Here is a 15,276-nt window from a genome sequence, read left to right as displayed (position 1 = left end):
ATCTGCTTTGCAAAGCAGCTAAAATCTGTTAGATGATCTCAGGGCCAGAAATTTGACAGTTCCCTATCCCAGATGAAATGCCTCAGCATAGCAAGGGCCCCAGGCCCAGCATGGTTCTCACTGGCTGACAGCAGAAGGTCAAAAATCTAGTTATTTGGGGATGGTGGCCCTACATGATCCACTCCATGCTGGGTCACAGGAAGATTTAGTCTGAATCAGGTGGCAAAGCCTGCAGGGAGCAAGTTCTAAACTGCCCCCTGCAGCTCCCAGTCAAGACCTTTGCTGATGTCTGATAGTAACGGGGAAGACAGAGTAGCATAGATCCTGCAATTAATAGCTCCTTCTTGTTTAATTTTTGGCTGCTGCCTGTACTGCTTCTGGACAATGTGAAATCTGATGATTGAGTGGGAGCTGAAATAAGCTGGGCAGTACTTTAATGCAGTATTTAAATGCCTTTTTTTCCAGGGGTGCAAAAACAATGTGGATATAAGACTGATGTTTACATTTATCTTAAGGAGGTGGACTACTAAAAGAAAATGTCAGGAGCAGGCCTTTCACTATGCCGGAGACTTGTATGTTAGCTAATTGAACAGCTACTAGCACATTTCCTTGACAGATCTCTAGAGGGAGCTCAGATGTAACTAGCTTGTACTAAGGGTCCTCTCAGACAGAGGATGAATCCCAGATCTTTGTTCTCCCTTAGTTACGTAGTACTACTGTAAGGAGGTGGAACACAGGAAGGGATCACCCTTGTTGCAGGAATGATTGTAGCAAAGGCCATTATGTATACCCATTGGCAACTTTGAGTTTTAAAAACGGAAGCTATGCACTCTAGTACTAGAAAGAGGGAGTGAAAATAAAGAGAGTGCCAGATACTATGGGTCTGTTAGCTGCTACACAGAGAAGGATACCTTGTTTAATGCTTTCCCCCCTCTCTCTCTCCATCCTCCATCCCCAGTTTTCAAAAGCTACATAAACACTCCTCCTGAAATGACACAGTGGGGACACTCAGCTGCTAAGCACTGAATAAACCACAAATTAACTTTCTGTAAAATTACAAAGTGGTACAGGCTAAAGTTTTGGATGTCTCAGGGGTGGGGCAGTGCTCCCTCCCAATAAACCATGATCCCCAGATTCGCAGGTTTCTCTTTTTTTGGTATATTTACATATATATTACGTAGTTTTGTAACTCCAATTAGATTTTAATGTTATTTCATTATTGTTGTTATCCTCTGTTTTCTTTTGTTTCTTTCCCCCCTCTTTTCCTTACCTTTCCTTTTCTCTTTTTTTCCTTTTTCCTTTCACCTACTGTAAAAATTTCAATAAAAAGGTTTCTTTTCTTTTTTTGTAAGTACGTTTCTGGCATTTGCATAAGCTGTGATATGAGGCAAAATGTACAGGCAATATTTTCCTCATTTGTGTTGTGAGAAAGTAGCCTTTGTTCGTTTATTTGGAGCATTTGCAGTCCCTCACCCTCCCTGAAAAAAATCATCCCGATGCCTCTGGCTAGAGTGTGCCTCTTGTCACCAGTTATGCCACGGGCACTAGCCAACCAACTATTGCAGTGCACTTTGTGGAGCAGCAGTTCACATGGCATTCCCAATTTTCAATTAATAAACTAGTGCTTTTCTCTGCGAGAAAAAGATACATACTGAGAAATGGTGCCCAAAACCCACCACCTAAGGTTGTCCTCCTTTTCCCCTCCTTAATGACAGAACCAGCTATATTTTGGCTCCTAAGTACAGAGCCAGAAACTTTTTGATGCAGATTAAGCAGGGCATTTGGACAGCTTTGTGAACCAGTTGTTCCTGAGCAGATGTTGGCTGTGGATTTACCAGTCCCAGCTTTCCTTACAAGCCCTTCCTGAAGTAGCAGGTCCATAGCACACGTCTTCTGAATCAGATGCTGTGAGCATTCTCCACCATGGGGTGGAGCTGCTCCCTCATCCCCAAGCCTTTGCACATCTGTGCAATGGAGCTGTGAGGCTTGGCATGTGCTGTGCGACACTGAGCAGTTCAGCTAAAAGCTAGGCAGCAACATTTCCCATTGCTGTTTGTCAGCAATTTAGAGTTACAAACCAGCCTTGGCTCCCCAGGCCCCCAGGAGACTTCAGGGTCTTTCATCTTCCTGAGCTCCATCTCCCTCCTTCTTTACTTCTGTGACTCATTTCTACTTTGCCCAAACCAGCCAAGCCCTTCACACAGCCAGAAGCAGTAGAGTGGCTGGTCGCTGCTTGGGGAAGGGAGGGAACCTGCACATGGCAACGGCCCTGTTTGAGTGCTCTGGGTAAAAGCAGGTTGTTGTGTCAGGGCCGGTGCCAGTCTTTCGTGGGCCATTGGCATAGCGCTGCTGATGGCTGCTGTCTCCAGTGGGTATTCCTTGCCCCTTGCTGCTGCAGCAGGTGCCACCACTGCCAGTTACTCCCTTCCTTCCCCCTGGGCCTGGATGTGCCTACCTGGTGGGTGGCAGCCATGTATGGTAGAGGAAGCAGGGCTTATCCTTGCTTGATCTGTGCCAGCTGCCTGATATCTTCGGTTGCTCGAAATGCAGTGCTTGATGTCAACAATGAGCGCTGCATTTTGCGCCATCAAGGATGGCCGTTGGCCATTGTGCACCAGAGCTGAGCACCAGTTTTGACTCCCACTCCAAAGCATTGCTGTCACCAGCTGAGGATCTATCCAGGGGGGAGCTGAGTGGAAATGGCAAAGTGTAGCAGCAAAAAGTGGGGTCCCCAAGGCAGTGGTGGGATCAGCAGGAATGCCACCCAGGAGCTCCAATGGGAGTGGCTGTGGTGGATATTGGTCCTTCTGAGTGCCAGTGCTTGACCATGCCAACCTCTGATGCTGGCTCTGTCATTCAGGACCCAGAATGGGAAGGGCCATAGCTAAGTGGCAGAACATCTGCTTTGCATGCAGGGGGTCTCCAGGTTCAATTCCACCATCTCCAGGAAGGACTGGGAATGTCCCCAGCCTGAAACCCCAGAGACCCAATGTCAGCCACTGTAGCTGGGCGGACCTTTGGTCTAACTCAGCAGAAGGCATCTCTCTACGTTCCTCAGAGGGAGCAAAGGATCACAGCAAAGATTCAAACACAGCAAAGCTCCAGAGAGGGTGATAATTGAGATGGCAAACTGCCAAAGTGAGTTGCCCACCCCAGGAAGGACAGTGATCCAGAGTTTTTCTAGGGTGTAGGGCTCATGCCACTTTGTGTAAAACTGTCGGAACTGGTGACAGTGCCTTTGAGCAAGTGCAGAGTGCCTGTTACTTCTGAGGAGCCACAAGTTTTTAGAATGATGGAGAAGGAGATGAACTGGACATTGTCACTACTTAACGGCCTGTGAGTGGAGTTAGTAATGCCCATCTTATTTCTTATGCTGCCTGTAGCCTCTGATCCAAAAGCCGAGGTTTGCCATTTTTTAAAAAAATGTTTACAATTCATGCACAAGAAGGAGATGTCAGTAGACTTGGAGGTACTACAATATTTGCAGAAGTACAAAGAAAACAGAGAGGGGAGAAATTAGAAAGAATTTCTAAGCCCAATGAGGACTGAGCATGCTCAGTGGGCACAGAATGCTGACATACTGTTCGGGTTTGGGGTGGGTGGGGAGGAATATTTACTCTCTCTCCCCCCTCTCTCTCTGTGTGTGGAATGGGACAGAGTGGCCAGAAACCAGAGCAGAAGCATTCCATGCTGCAATATTTTGTTGCAGTTTCTACCTTTTAAGGATCTGGTTGTGTTCCCCTCTAGTCAGGATGTATTGAGGAGAGAGCTTTGCTGGTCTACCCTTGAGTTTCTGGTTTGCACCTCCTGGGAGTCAGAATTTGGTCTAACGAGCTAGGCAATGGTGGAAGACAGGGGAAACAGGCTCAATGAGAAAGTCAGTGAGTGAAAGGTGACAGGTATTTGGGTTGTGAGCTGAGAAAATGTTTTCCTTCCCTGGTGGGACACCTGTCACCCTTCTCTCTCTCTCTTAGTGCTTGGTCTTAATAAGCACTGCTTGAAGCTTCTGAGCTTCCAGGCAGTGGACTCCTTAGCAAAGTTTCTTGGTAAGAAGAGCTCGAAAAATATTTGGGAATGCACAAAATGGGAACGTTTGCTGCTCCTTCGATATAAAGCTCTGACTGATTGATCTCTACACAAACAGAACAATCTGTACACAAACAGATTCTGATGTCTACACAGCAAGGATTGTGGGGCTAAAGGGGACCTTTAGGGTCATCCATGCACTCTCAGCACACCTAAACTGTTTAGCATAACTTAGCCACCGGAGTTGAGCATTGCTTATCAGCACAGGATACAGAATCATAGACAGAATGCTAGAATCAGAAGGGACCTTAAAAGGTCATATTCCCTTCTGGGCAGAGGTCTGAAAAGCCCTGTTTACCAGAGGGAAAACTATGTAAACACATTGAGAAGTGAGCTCTCCTGTAAACCACATTCACCTCTCTGGGAACACCCCTCCCAAATAATCTGTCTCAAACTAGAGGTCCAGTAGCAAGAGCATAATGGAATGGGACTAAGAATGGATGCTGAGAGTAGGAAGAGAAGACTTACCCCCTAGGGCCTGCTTCATCACGAAATCCATATTGCCAACTGAATTAGTGAGCTCTAGGCAATGGTGGAATTCTCATTCAGTGTTGCTAGTGGGAATCTTTGGGTCAGGTGCTACCTGGAAAGGAAAGGGGGGAAATCACGTGAGTATGACTGACTAGGGTCAGAGTAAAACAATCCCAGCCAGGCAATGGACTTCTCTATCTCTCCACTTTGCATATGGAGGAACAGTTAGCCCAATGCAGAACACGAAACATATATTAAGTAAGTGTGTGTGTGTGTGTGTGTGTGTGTGTGTGTGTGTGTAATACACATCAGTCCAGAGACACAAAATCCATGCCAGATTTTATCCTTGTTTTTATGACGTTTTAAAGTATTTTTTTTAATTCTGCTTTTCTATATTATATATAACACTGAAGGCAGCCATAAAAAGAAAAAGAAAACACCACCACCACCGAGACAACCATTAGCTGGATATGTGTACTAAAACTGAAACATTAAGAACATCACTTAGGCCAAAGGTCCATCTAGCCCAGCCTTCTGTCGCCAACAGTGACCAGCCAGAAACTCCTGGAAAGCTTGCAAGCAGAGCCTGAGTGAGATAGCTAGATCGGATGAAAGCTCTCCAAATTCAACAATCAGAGATACATCTAAACAAAATCAGAGGCCAATAAACATGGGATTGCATAGACTTTTTGCAATTTCAATGTATACCTTTGATAATATTGTCCTCTGTTTCCCGTTATTGCTAGTTGTAAGTGGCTTTGAAGTGCTGTCTGTGTAGAGGGAAAATGGCATCAGAATACACAAGAAAAGCACTTCTTGGTAAGACCAAGCATCCATCTAGCCAAGCATCCTCCTTTCCCACAGTGGTAATCAAGCAGGCCGTGACAGCAATCACATTCGTCACACTTGCCCCCAAATTCCAAACCTGGCATTCAGCTACATCAGGCATCCCCAAACTTCGGCCCACCAGATGTTTTGGACTACAATTCCCATCTTCCCCGACCACAGGTTCTGTTAGCTAGGGATCATGGGAGTTGTAGGCCAAAATATCTGGAGGGCTGGAGTTTGGGGATGCCTGAGCTACATACTGCCATTTATCTATTAGGGTTAAAAGCCACTGATAGATCTACTCTCCACAGAAGTATCTAATGAATCCCATTTTAGAGCTATATCTGTCATGTTCTGTCACTATATCTAGTGGTAGTGAAAGCCAATTGTGTATTGTGTGAGTTAAATTAATCCATTAATTGCCCAGATTGGGCATTGTGTGAAGAAGTACTTTTCTTTGACCTCACCTGACTCTGGTGTCCTGAATCTACTAGCATCTGAATTGACAGCGTAAAATCAGCAAGTCCAGTTCTTAGATATCGGGGCTACTGCAGCCACTGAGCAGCGCTGTCCTCTGTGGATTCATCTAATCCTATGTAAAGGCAACTAAGCCGGTGGCCACCACTCTATCATAGAACCATAGAACTGAGTTAAGGTGGGAGGGGACCCTGGGGATCATCTAGTCCAGCCCCCTGCAATGCAGGAAACTCAACTAAAGCATCCCATGACAGGTGGCCATCCAACCTGCTTAAAAATGTCCAAGGAAGGAGATTCCGTCATGTCTTGTGGGAGTCTGTTCCACTGTCCAACAGCTCTTCCTGTCAGAAAGTTCTCCCTGATGTTTAGTTGGAATCGCCTTTCTTGTAACTTGAAGCCATTGGTTCAGGTCCTACCCCCTGGAACAGGAGAAAACAAGCTTCCTCCATCTTCCCCCATTGTTCCTAATAAGACCTGGTTTAAGTCAGTGGCTTCATGCTTATAGAACGCAGATATTTCATAACCCAATCTTAAGATACCGCCCCCTCCCCTGCTTTGGGAGCACACTTTTTCCAGTGCACTGCACCTAATTTATTTGATGGGCACAGTTGTGCAAATTCAGCAAAGTTTTAGGGAAAATAACAACTGGTGCTTATAGTTCCAGGAGAAGAAACAGAAAATGCACAACATTTGAAACAGGCAAGCAAAGTATATAAAATGCAGAGGGTGGGGAGCAATGTGCAGGCCTATGCTCACTTTCCCAGGAGTAAGCCCAACTCAGTTCAGTGGGATACACTTCTAAACAGAACTGTATAGGAATGTGCTGTAACTGGCATTTGTTTGGGCCAGTGCCATAGCTGCAAGCAAAAATATAATGAGCATGCCCTTCTCTCTAATAGGAAGCACCACAGCTGCATTTCAGCATGGTAAATGGTAAAGGACCCCTGGATGGTTAAGTCCAGTCAAAGGCGACTGTGGGGTGTGGCGCTCATCTTGCTTCAGGCCGAGGGAGCCGGCGTTTGTCCACAGACAGCTTTCTGGGTCATGTGGCCAGAATGACTAAACAGCTTCTGACGCAACGGGACAGCGTGATGGAAGCCAGAGCATACAGAAATGTCGTTTACCTTCCCACCACAGTGTTACCTATTTATCTACTTGCACTGGTATGCTTTCGAACTGCTAGGCTGGCAGAAGCTGGGACAGAGCAAAGGGAGCTCACCCCATCACACAGATTTGAACCACCAACCTTCTGATCAGCAAGCCCAAGAGTGGTTTAGACCACAGCGCCACACGAGTGCAGAGATAAAACAGGTGCACCTTCCTATGCTTATGCTTCTGGGACAGAACAAATCTAAGGGCTGGTTTGTGCCTGTGTGCTTTCACTCAGTGGCTGCAGCATCAAGTGACAACATGCAGGTTTGTAGAAATCAGTCATCGTAAACCTAACACCACAGGCAAGGATTTCCTGCCACCTCTCAGTGGCACGTTTTCAATGGAAGCAGTTCATGTCATTAGTCATCTAGTGTTGAGGACTCAGAGGATCTTCTGACTGTGCCAAAACCCAGGTTGAGTTAATTAACTGTGCATTAGTAGTTCTGAGTTGATACAGATGTCTCTTAAATCCAAAAGCTCTGCACAGGAGCTTATATTTGGGGCTTAATCCAAGGGTCGGAAGCTTGTGACCCTTGCTGGACTACACCTCCCCTCCCCACAACTATAGACTATGCTGGGTAGAGCTGATGGGTACTGGAGTCCAATAGCATCTGGAGGGCCACAGGTCCCCCATCTCTGTCTTAATGGGAAACAAAATTCATCTCCATATCTGTCTTCAGTTCCAGAATCCCACATAGGAACATGCCTGCAAGACTCTTTTTCACCATGGAGCAACCTCAATGAACCCACACACATCTGGAATCAAGGGAAAGGACTCCTGGTCAATTGATGGGACACTCAGATACATGTGGGCTCTGAAATCTCCTGTTTTAGGAGTTAGCCTCTGGTAGAGTTGAATATTGACTGACTCTAGAGCTGGAAAGAATCCACTTCCCACTTGAGTCAATGGCCAAATTCTAATTTGCTTTAATAAGCCTGAATGGGATGGGGAGTTTTGGAATTTACCCTTAGGTCACCTAGCTCACCTAGCAGGATATCCTAAACCTAAAGCATCTTGTAGATACCTGTCTACCCTTCTACTGAAAACCGACAAGAATTACATCCTGGGTTAAACTGCTAAAACACTTTATATTGCTAGATGGCTTAGTCTCATGTGGTTCCTAATATAGTTGCACATGCCACTGGAAATATCCCGCCTACATAGTAGTCTTTTAAAATAGCTGCAGATGTAAATTTACTAGCTGAAGGGAGGCAATTTTAATGTATTTTTACTACAGACGCAGGCAGATGACAATACACTAACCTCTTTGTTCCTTTGCACATTTCCCTTTACTTTCACTTAAAAGCCATATGCATTAAAAACAAAACCCCAAACGGTTGAACAGCAACACCAGTGAGCTGCTCACTTTACTTCTGTAGCCAAGTTTAAGTTGCTTCACAGTTCGCAGAAGCCTCCTGCTGTGTGCATAATCTGAGGATTCTGCTTGATGCAAGAGGAGCTACAGGATGCAGGTTAGCACGGAGTGCAGCCTGGAAAGGCAGCAACTGAGCTTGTATCACAGATCAGGAGCCTCCAATTTCTGCTTCCCCCTCTTTACCAACCTATTTATGAGATCAAAGGTGAGGTTAAGCAACGACCCATACTCATATGCGAGGATGTGTGCATGTCGTAATGTGAAAATGTCTTCTATAGCAGTGTGTTTTGTAACATCCCTCCTCCAGCCTGATGCACACAAGTGGAAGTGGCTGCAGCAGGAGTCGGCTTCCAGATAAGTGTACTGGCCAAAGACTAATCCTAAATCATATGTATGCTTACTTGGAAATAAGTACCGTGGAATTACTCCAAAGTAATAATAGCATAGGATTACAGCTCTTGGCATATTCATTCTCGCCAGTGCTGTAAGTACAAAGGAACATAGGCAGTTGCCTTATACTGAGTCAGACCGCTGGACCATCTAGCTCAGTATTATTGACACCGATTGGCACTGGCTTTCTGGGGTTTCAGCCCAACAAAATATGCCCAACCTGGGCACAGCATGGACTCTGCCACTGAGCTTTAGCCCTTCCCACTCTTGCTGGGCCTGCCAAACATCGAGGTAGGGCCAATAGCACATGCTCTGCATGCAGAAGGTCCCAGGTTCAATTCATGGCATTACTAAGAAGGGTTGGGAAACACTCCAGTCTGAAACACTGGGTGGACACTGCCAGGCAGGGAAGATGATGCTGAGCTGGATGGATGGGAGCTCTGACTCTGTATCAGACAACTTACATTTGATTTACTTAAGTGGACCCATCACTACCAGCACAAACCTGAGGCCGTGCCTCTTCTTTAAAGGAACAGGCACAAGTAGTATTATATAGGTGAGGAAAGGTATCTATGAACATGCACAAAGTGTTTCCCTCTCACCACTGAGTCACTGCAGTCTGTCCTCTGCCTTAAACAACAACAACAACATTTTGGAAACCTGAAAACTAATAGCAAGATTCCTGCACCACTGCCAAATCTTAATTCTACATCCCATTTCTTTTTAAAAAATAAAGGTAAAGGTAAAGGTGCCCCTGACCATCAGGTCCAGTCGTGTCCGACTCTGGGGTTGCGACGCTCATCTCGCTCTATAGGCCGAGGGAGCCGGTGTTTGTCCGCAGACAGCTTCCAGGTCATGTGGCCAGCATGACAAAGCTGCTTCTGGTGAACCAGAGCAGCACACGGAAACGCTGTTTACCTTCCCGCCGGAGCGGTCCCTATTTATCTACTTGCACTTTGATGTGCTTTCAAACTGCTAGGTGGGCAGGAGCTGGGACCGAGCAATGGGAGCTCACCCCGTTGCAGGGATTCGAACCGCCGACCTTCTGATCAGCAAGCCCTAGATTCTGTGGTTTAACCCACAGCGCCACCTGGGTCCCTTCTTTTTAAAAATGGTTTTTATTAAATATTTTCTTGGGTTACAGAAGTATATACATCATCTCTCTTTTCAGATAATAGAGTCATTCTTACGGATCAGTTATATTTGATGTGAGACTTTAAAGTTGTATACAGCATCATTGTCTTTCTTTCTCTCAGGATAAGGATCTGTATCAACATTTGATACAAAGTCCTGCTTAATTCCCCAATCATTTGAAGGTTCCTTCTGCCACCAGTCACTGTTCACCACTCTGAGGTACAAAATCATCTCCACTGACAGCGAACATACTTACCCTGCTCCATTTAAATCCCCACCAACAGCATTCCTACTGAGTGACTTCTTCAGTCTTTGGCTTACCATCTTTCAGCTAGGAGCCACGGGAATATTAAACTCACAATGGAAACATTTATCAGGAACATTCTCCAGAGAATGTGGTACATTTAGTTGCAAAATCTGGTCCCCCAGGAAGACTTAAAGCAAATGCTGGTAAAAGACCAGAAAGTGTCTGAGTAGGCAATGCTTGTGCACTTAGTCCTCGGCAATAAACTTGATTGGTACTTCTACATTTTATGGCCACTCTGGTGATTATTGAGGAAAGATCCAACACTTTGCGGGTTTTGTGTGGGTTTGTTTATTCTACAGGCAGAGTTTGGTAGAACTTTAGGAAAAAACTTGCTGATGGTAAGAGCAGATTGACAATGGAACCATTGACATAGAGGGGTGGGTAGAGATCTCTTCCTCAATGAAGGTCTTCAAGAAAAGGCTGGGACAGCCATCTCTTGGGGATGCTCTAGCTTTGGATTATCTATGTCAAGAAGGGACCCAGACTAGATTGCCCACATGACCTCATATGTCCCATCATTCTTTGATTTATTACACCACCACCACCACCATCACATTGAGGGGCCACTTTTCTCCAAGAAGCTCAAGGTGGCCTACATGGTTCTCCCCTTCCCATTTTATCCTCAGAGCAACCCTGTGACGTAGGGTAGGCTGAGAGACAACGACTAGCCCAAGGTCACCCTGTGGGTCACCCAGGTCCTAGCCCAGCATTCTTTCCACTGCACCATAGAATCACAAAACTATCAACTTGTAGAGTTGGAAGGTACCCCAAGGGTCATTTAGTCCAATCCCCTGCAATGCAGGAATCTCAGCTAAAGCAATTGTGACAGGTGGCTATCTAACCTCTGCTTAAAAACCTCCAAGGAAGGAGGGTCCACAACCTCCCAAGGGAGACTGTTTCACTGCCAGAATCTCCTTTCCTGTAACTTGAAGCCATTGATTTGAGTCCTACCCTCCAGAGCAGGAGAAAACAAGCTTCTTTCATGTGACAGCCCTTCATTTCTGCTCTCAGTCTCCTCTTTTCCAGGCTAAACATACCCAGTTCCTTCAACCGTTCCTCATAAGGCTTTGTTCCATGTGGGCTCTCATGTTGTCCTTCCTCCAAGGAGCTCAGAAGCACTCACTGATTGGGCCTTTACTCTCAGGAGGTGGGACCCTGGTGTAACTGCACATTCTTTGCCTCCTGGTCCATCCAGCCAAAGATCAGCTCATTCTAGGAATATACCTTTGAGGACATGAGTTGGAGCAGCCTGGAAACAGCTGCCAATATGCAATGCATCTTGAGCTGATGGGACATGAACAAGGATTTTGGCTGTGAGCCAAAGCATGCCCTGCTATTATGGCAATGAGTCATGCACAATGGAATTTGAAAAGAAATGAAGGGAGATCCAGTTCCTTCCCTTCTCAAGAGTTCATTCTGCTAAGATTTCTTTAAGCAAGGTAGAATCATTTTTTTTTACCTGTTCAGTTCGATTAGGAGGATTAAGGTGGCAGCGAGTGGGGTGGCATTCCTACCATCACAGAACTCTAGGTGTGAGAGTCTCAGAAGTTCATGCAGTTGAATACTAGAGCTTAAGGATTTGTTATACTCTGAATAACTCTTCATATATTAGTGTATAGTAGGAGTCAGCTTATCAGCCAATTTATTGATGCTCACACCCATAACTATGAGAAAGAAGAGAAAAATCTCTAGATGCATGTAGAAGTGCACTTTCTTAAGCCCAATGCATTTCAAATTAGGATCTTATTCATAGGCACTTTAAACACAACCAATCCTAATCTTTAGTCTCCAGTGACTCTGATGCAAAGCAGTTCTGTATTGTTAAATAAATATATCACTGGCCCCTGATTCCTAATAGACAAAGGAGCTGCACCCAACATATTTTTAATGCCTTAGTGGTCAAACTAGTGGGATTAGTTTGGCAATCATTGTGCCTACATGATTCAGTTTGCAGACCATCAGCTTTGCTCCACTGACACTTCTATGGAATGGTGACTCCAGAAGAAGACAGAGCTCATATGGACAGTCAAAATTCACATGCCACTCAGCTCTTGGGGGCACACTTCCTTTCCCAGAAAAAATAAATCAGCAGCTTTAAACAATAAGAGCTACAATGTACTGTAGATCCATTTGCTTGGAGCGGCTCCTATTCCAGTTAGAGGAAGCTTGATTAAGAGTTATATGTTACTCCAAAACTAGTGTGGCTCCATAGTAACAAACACTAGCCTGATGATGAAAGAAACTGATTTGGCAGAGCTTAACCTGGCTCATTTGCCCTAATCTTGAAAAGCATGGGATTGTTGGTATATCTTCCTCAGCCTGCCACACTGCTAGACATGGGTTGCTGCAGTAACTACCCAATCTCTGCGATGTTGCGTCGACAACTTACTCCAACCTGTCTAAGCCCGTAATTGCTGGGGCGTATTGGGGTGAGGTATCTGTATCTTTAACTGTGCATTTGCCACTGAAACAGAAAATAAGAACCTCTCTCTACAGATCTCATTGGGAATTGTCTGTGCATGTGTGTGTGTTTCCCCGCTTCTGCTAGCTAATCAGGTGCCATCCCCACTCGACTGACCCTGCCCCGTCTCACATAAATTAGCCACTGTTGCTTCTTGATAATTAAGTTCATTTTGGCAAGGCAGAGAACACTGCTGTGGCCTCGGTCGCGGGAGACAAATAGCTTGTTAGCAGGATGAGAGGTATTTCTCTGCTTTGCACAGAACTCGAGTTCTCTCCTGCCCACAGGGCTCTCAAAGCCCATTGCAGAAGCAGCACTTCTACTTCTAGTCCATTGGCACTCCTCACCTCTTGAACTCTGATGCTACGCTTTGACACAGTAAGATCAAAGAGGGTGAAACTCATTTAGGAACACCGAGGAAGCTGTTTATTACTAAGGCAGACCTTAGGTCGATCTAGCTGGGTATAGCCCCACAATGAACGGCAATTGCTCACCTGAAGTTCAGACTGGGGACATTTCCAGCTCAACAGAGGCATAGCGTGTGTGTGTGTGTGCTGTGGGTGCCATGGCCCCAGAAGCAATTTTGAGAGGGGGTGCAAACAGGCGCCCCCCACAGCAGGCTCCTCCATCAGAGCCTGGCTCTGTGCCAGAAGGAGCTGTGCCTTGGCTGCAGCGCTTGTGCAGCTCCGCCCTGAACCAGGGGAGAAGAGGCGCCCCGCGGCTGGCTGCAGTAGCTCCGCCGCCAGGTCACGTCTGACCCGGTAGGGGAGAGCAAGGGGAGAGTGAGTGGCAAAGCTGCCACCTGCTTTCCTTGGTCACGGCCAAGCCATAGCAGCTCCGCTGCCGGGTCAGGCCTGACCTGACCATGGAGAGGAGGGTGAGCAGCAGCTTCCCCTCCCCTCTCCTACCCTGAACTGTGGCACATGGGAGGGCACCCTCCATGCTCCACCCTCTCGGGGGTGTGCCCCATGCGCTCACCCCAGACAGTGTGGGCATATGCTCTGCCACTGCAGCCCAAGCAGGGATACCAAAGATCGAACCTTCGGCATGCAAGGCAATTGCATTACACTGAGCTACAACTCTTCCTTTTGAGAGGGATGGAAGGAAGCAAGATCTCTTCATGAATTCCAAGTTATCATTAAGGTGGCACTGTGGGTTAAACCACTGTGCCGCTTGGGCTTGCTGATCGAAAGGTCGGCGGTTCGAATCCCCGCAATGGGGTGAGCTCCCGTTGTTTGGTCCCAGCTCCTGCCAACCTAGCTGTTTGAAAGCACACAGTGCAAGTAGATAAATAGGTACCGCTCTGGCGGGAAGGTAAATGGCATTTCCATGCGCTGCTCTGGTTTTGCCAGAAGTGGCTTAGTCAAGCTGGCTACATGACCCAGAAAAACTGTCTGCGGAAGCGGAAAAATGCCGGCTCCTTCGGCCTGTAAAGCGAGATGAGTTCTGCAACCCCAGAGTCATTCGTGACTGGACTTAATTGTCAGGGGTGCCTTTACCTTTATTAAGTGATAGTCCTCCAGCCACTTCATTTTGGAGTAGTCCTGCTGCTATACATTTATTTATTCTGGGTTAAAAACTTTTGCAATTGCACAATTGCAGATGAATTTCTTTTAGAAGCACATTTTTAGAAGTGGGTGGAATCACCTTCCATGGAAAAATTAATTCCAACATAAGGAGGCAGGAGGAGATCTCAAAGGTGGAACGTCTTCTCCACTGTAAAGCATGTGGTGCCACAGATGTGAGTATGCATCGGGGTAAATAAGGCTTGGAAAATGAGGCCTGCTGGAAAATTCCCATCCAATAATAGATAAATGCTAGTAATAATAATAAGCACAGGAATCACAGCGAAAAGGCTGATGAGCTCATCCATGACAACTGCCCACCAATGCAGAATAAAACTGGCTGATCATGTTTCTAGCCTACAGACCATCTGGCTGGCTACAATCCCCCTCCCCTTGCAACCAGCAATGTTTGCATCTTGCAACTTGCAGAAAAGAGAAAACGATACAAATTAAAATTCACAATAAAGCAATTAATGATGCATTCTAGAAGGGAAAAACACAGGGCTTGTAGGGGCTATCATTTTTGGACTAGTATTCAAGACATGGGAAACATGGGACTGTGGGCTATATAGAACTTTCCTGAGGGTTCAATGGTTCCAAGATCAACTCCCAGTCCTCTAATCCAAAGTCAACCAGTCAACATGAGTTTGGTTCAGCTAAACAGTTTTTCAGAAAGAAACAGGGTTGAACAGCAAGCAGGCACTTTAGTTAGATTACAAACTGTCTCACTGCTGGAGAAACAAGGTTACATTCCTCATAGAAACAAGGTAGACCCCCTTCCCCAACTGGTTAAAGCAAAATACAAAAAACTTTTCCCCAAAGAGATATAAATAAACCAGCTTGCCCATCCTAAATACCATATATTCCGGCGTATAAGACGACTGGGCGTATGAGACCATCCCCAACTTTTCCAGTTAAAATATAGAGTTTGGGATATACTCGCCGTATAAGAAATAAGACCCGGCGTATAAGACGACCCCCGACTTTTGAGAAGATTTTCCTGCGTTAAAAAGTAGTCTTATATGCAGG

At 46.0% G+C, this 15,276-nt stretch overlaps 1 protein-coding gene across 2 annotated transcripts in view; it reads right to left on the bottom strand.

Annotated features, from left to right (window-relative positions):
• CPLX2 (complexin 2) overlaps positions 1 to 15,276 on the bottom strand; it is a 127,575-nt gene that overhangs the window by 10,822 nt on the left and 101,477 nt on the right. For both annotated transcript variants that reach the window (XM_088662047.1, XM_035108048.3), the window contains one exon: positions 4,555 to 4,669. In XM_088662047.1, coding sequence (XP_088518173.1) covers positions 4,555 to 4,585 — 31 coding nt within the window. In that variant the 5' untranslated portion in view covers positions 4,586 to 4,669. The remainder of the gene's footprint in view (positions 1 to 4,554; positions 4,670 to 15,276) is intronic.

Source organism: Zootoca vivipara, chromosome 2, assembly GCF_965207765.1.
Source record: "Zootoca vivipara chromosome 2, rZooViv2.hap1.1, whole genome shotgun sequence".
In the NCBI taxonomy this organism is placed as follows: domain Eukaryota; kingdom Metazoa; phylum Chordata; class Lepidosauria; order Squamata; family Lacertidae; genus Zootoca; species Zootoca vivipara.
This window is presented reverse-complemented; position numbering and strand designations above follow the sequence as displayed.